Genomic DNA, 2,953 nt, shown 5'->3' with positions numbered 1-2,953 from the left:
CCAGGAAAAAACAACCTTTGCCCACTTAACCTTAAAATAGACGCTTTCTAAAAAACACACTCTAAATAGTATTTTACGCAAGGAGTTTGTGATTGTACACAGACCAATAATAACAGAATAAAACAAAATCTGAGATATAGCCTATTCTTACTGTTATGAATCGAGAATGAGTAATACAGAAGACAGCGGAAGCAAGTGCTCGTCGGCCCCGATTTCCAGCTTCACTATTCAGTCGATACTCGGCACATCGTCCGAGACGCCTCGGTCTGGGGCGAAGGAGGGCTCCAAGGGACTGCTGCCGAGGAAGCGCTCACTCTCCGTGTCGTCGGAAGAGGAGTGCAGCGGCGGGGAGGACTCAGCCGACTGTTTCTGCTCGGATCCTGGTCGTCAGACATGCAGCCAACATCAACCGCTAAATTTTTCTTGTTTAGGTAAGTCTGAGTATAGTTTTCAGTGCGAGTAAAACGTTTTCAGTGCGAGTAAAACGTAATTCTTCTTCTATCTTGAAATCTTGAATTTCCTCGCTGATATCTTTGTCGTGTCTCTCAAAAAAGGGTAAAACACATAATATATGTTTTGGTAAATAAAAGGTTACAGGCCTATGACGCATTTATTATGATCACTATTACTATTACTATTACTATTACTATTATTATTATTATTATTATTATTATTATTATTATTATTATTATTATTATTACTACTACTACTACTACAATTATTATTATTGTTATTATTATTATTATTGTTGTTGTTATTGTTTTTATATGTGTTGTTGTTTTTAATATTATTATTAGGCCTACTATTGTTACTATACTATTAGCTCTGTAAATAGCACCGATAATAGTAAACTTAGCCAATAGCCTACTTGTTGCAGTAGCTTCTAAGTCTACACATTTCGATAACCAGTAGCCTATGTTTGTGGTTAAAATAATGGTAGGCTATCACTCCACTTTGTTAATGTGTCGTATTACAGCTACATCACTGAACAGGGGAAAGGTCAAATAATTAACTGGATGTTTTCCCCCCACGTTCCAAATTCAATCGAGTCTGCTAATTGATTAATGTTTTCACAATGACTGCACTACATTTCATCAATTGAGCGTTAAATGTAGCCTGATTTAAATAATATTGTGCACCAGGCATAGTCATATTGAAATGTGTATTCAGAAAGGCACTTACAACCTTTCAACAGTCGATGAATGAGTCACAGTTCACACTTAATGAACTCTTGTAAAGAGAAGCCTATCGAATAATGTTGTAGTAAGCTCGGCTTGATGTGCTTCTATGAATGTTCACAAATCGCCTTGACCTTTCAGAAATGCATGAAAATTCATATGTATATGCTACTACAACAACAACAACAGCAAATCAAGCGTTCAACATTTAATGCAAATTATGTATTATTGGCTATAGTTTTAGCCTAATGGTGATAAGAGGACGCTGTAGAGTCGGTTTGTTGACACAACCATGAATTGATTATAATTTACTATGGTCTTTTATTATACATGCACTTACTGTTCCGTTTTCTCAATTCAGGTGCAACAAAGGGACTTATTTCGGGACATGATGGGATTCCACGGCGGCCGCACCTGACACAACCTCTGCTGCAGGATTACAAAGAGGAACAAGAGAGACCATGCAATCAAATGTCACCCATGTCCGAGGAGAGACAGACAGACGGCACGGACAAGAGTAACTCGTCCAAAAAGAAGACTCGCACCGTGTTCTCGCGGAGTCAGGTGTACCAACTCGAGTCCACGTTCGATATGAAACGGTACTTGAGCAGTTCCGAGCGGGCCTGCTTAGCATCCAGTCTGCAGCTCACGGAAACTCAGGTAAAGACTTGGTTTCAGAACCGCAGAAACAAATGGAAGCGACAACTCTCGGCGGAACTGGAGGCGGCAAACATGGCACACGCCTCCGCACAGACACTGGTGGGAATGCCAGTTGTTTTTAGAGATAATTCCCTGCTTAGGGTTCCAGTTCCTAGATCCATCGCTTTTCCAACACCTCTATACTACCCGGGGAGCAGCCTACCAGGGTTACCGTTATACAACCTGTATAACAAGATCGAATATTGACTCGTGATAACAGCTCAGAAAAATAATATGTAATACTTTAATACAATGGGCTACATAATGAATACCTGACATAACCCATGTCTATTATATCACTTTATTTGTTGAAGATATACATTTCTTATTATGCAGCAACTGTATGTTTAACAATAAAGCAGCAAGCTTCTCTAATGTATAAAATACACCATGTGTATACTAATTATTTTATACTTTGATTTACGTTTCTGTCCCTCGTTTAACCAATCATGATATGGGAAATTTACAATACAATACAATATAATATACAATGCAATACAAACGTAATCAGTTACGGATCATGTTACCAGAACGAGCTCTCTTTGACTGTATTTGAAACGTTTTATCTTAATGTGCAAAAACATTTTTCATTATTGAAGTCCTCTACATCTTTCTTATTTTTTCAAGTTAAAGACCTGGTTGACGGCATTGGGGGCCTATTCAAAGTGGTGATGTTAGTATGAGAGTGGTACACTCAATTATTCCATTTGAGGAAAAAGGTTTTTATTGTAATCAAAGGCATACCAAATAACGCGCGCATTCAATAAATTTTCTACATCAATTAAACATTTGTTTCTTTTTATTTCATCATGGTTGCACAATCTTGATGTCAGCAATATTTTCAAACATTTTAAGTAACCGTCTCATCGACTGACCTTATCATACCTTACATGGCTTATCATAACCAAAGCAACAAGGACCATTTAGCTACTCTATTGTTTATGTTTTTGTTGTCATAGAAGACTTTGTAAACAAAATATGCATAGCCTAATTCATGTTTAAAAAAAGTTATCCTCTCATGGAATGTAATTTCCTCTACAGATACATCATATATATATATATAAATAAAGTGCTAT

The 2,953-nt window shown here is 37.2% G+C and overlaps 1 protein-coding gene across 1 annotated transcript; it reads left to right on the top strand.

Moving 5' to 3' along the window:
• Positions 1–2,626, top strand: hmx2 (H6 family homeobox 2). The gene is made up of 2 exons (XM_083696404.1): positions 1–431; positions 1,540–2,626. Exons 1-2 carry the CDS (start codon positions 167–169, stop codon positions 2,082–2,084), a joined length of 810 nt encoding a protein of 269 aa, XP_083552530.1. The 5' UTR covers positions 1–166; the 3' UTR covers positions 2,085–2,626.
• The last annotated feature ends 327 nt before the right edge of the window (positions 2,627–2,953 follow it).

Source organism: Argentina silus, assembly GCF_951799395.1.
Source record: "Argentina silus genome assembly, chromosome: X".
In the NCBI taxonomy this organism is placed as follows: domain Eukaryota; kingdom Metazoa; phylum Chordata; class Actinopteri; order Argentiniformes; family Argentinidae; genus Argentina; species Argentina silus.
This window is presented reverse-complemented; position numbering and strand designations above follow the sequence as displayed.

Excerpts from the sequence above, each read along its gene's own strand:
- hmx2 (XM_083696404.1), top strand. The coding sequence starts at position 167 with ATGAGTAATACAGAAGACAGCGGAAGCAAGTGCTCGTCGGCCCCGATT. Across the intron at positions 432-1,539 it reads GCTAAATTTTTCTTGTTTAG|GTGCAACAAAGGGACTTATT; the intron begins GTAAGTCTGAGT and ends TTCTCAATTCAG.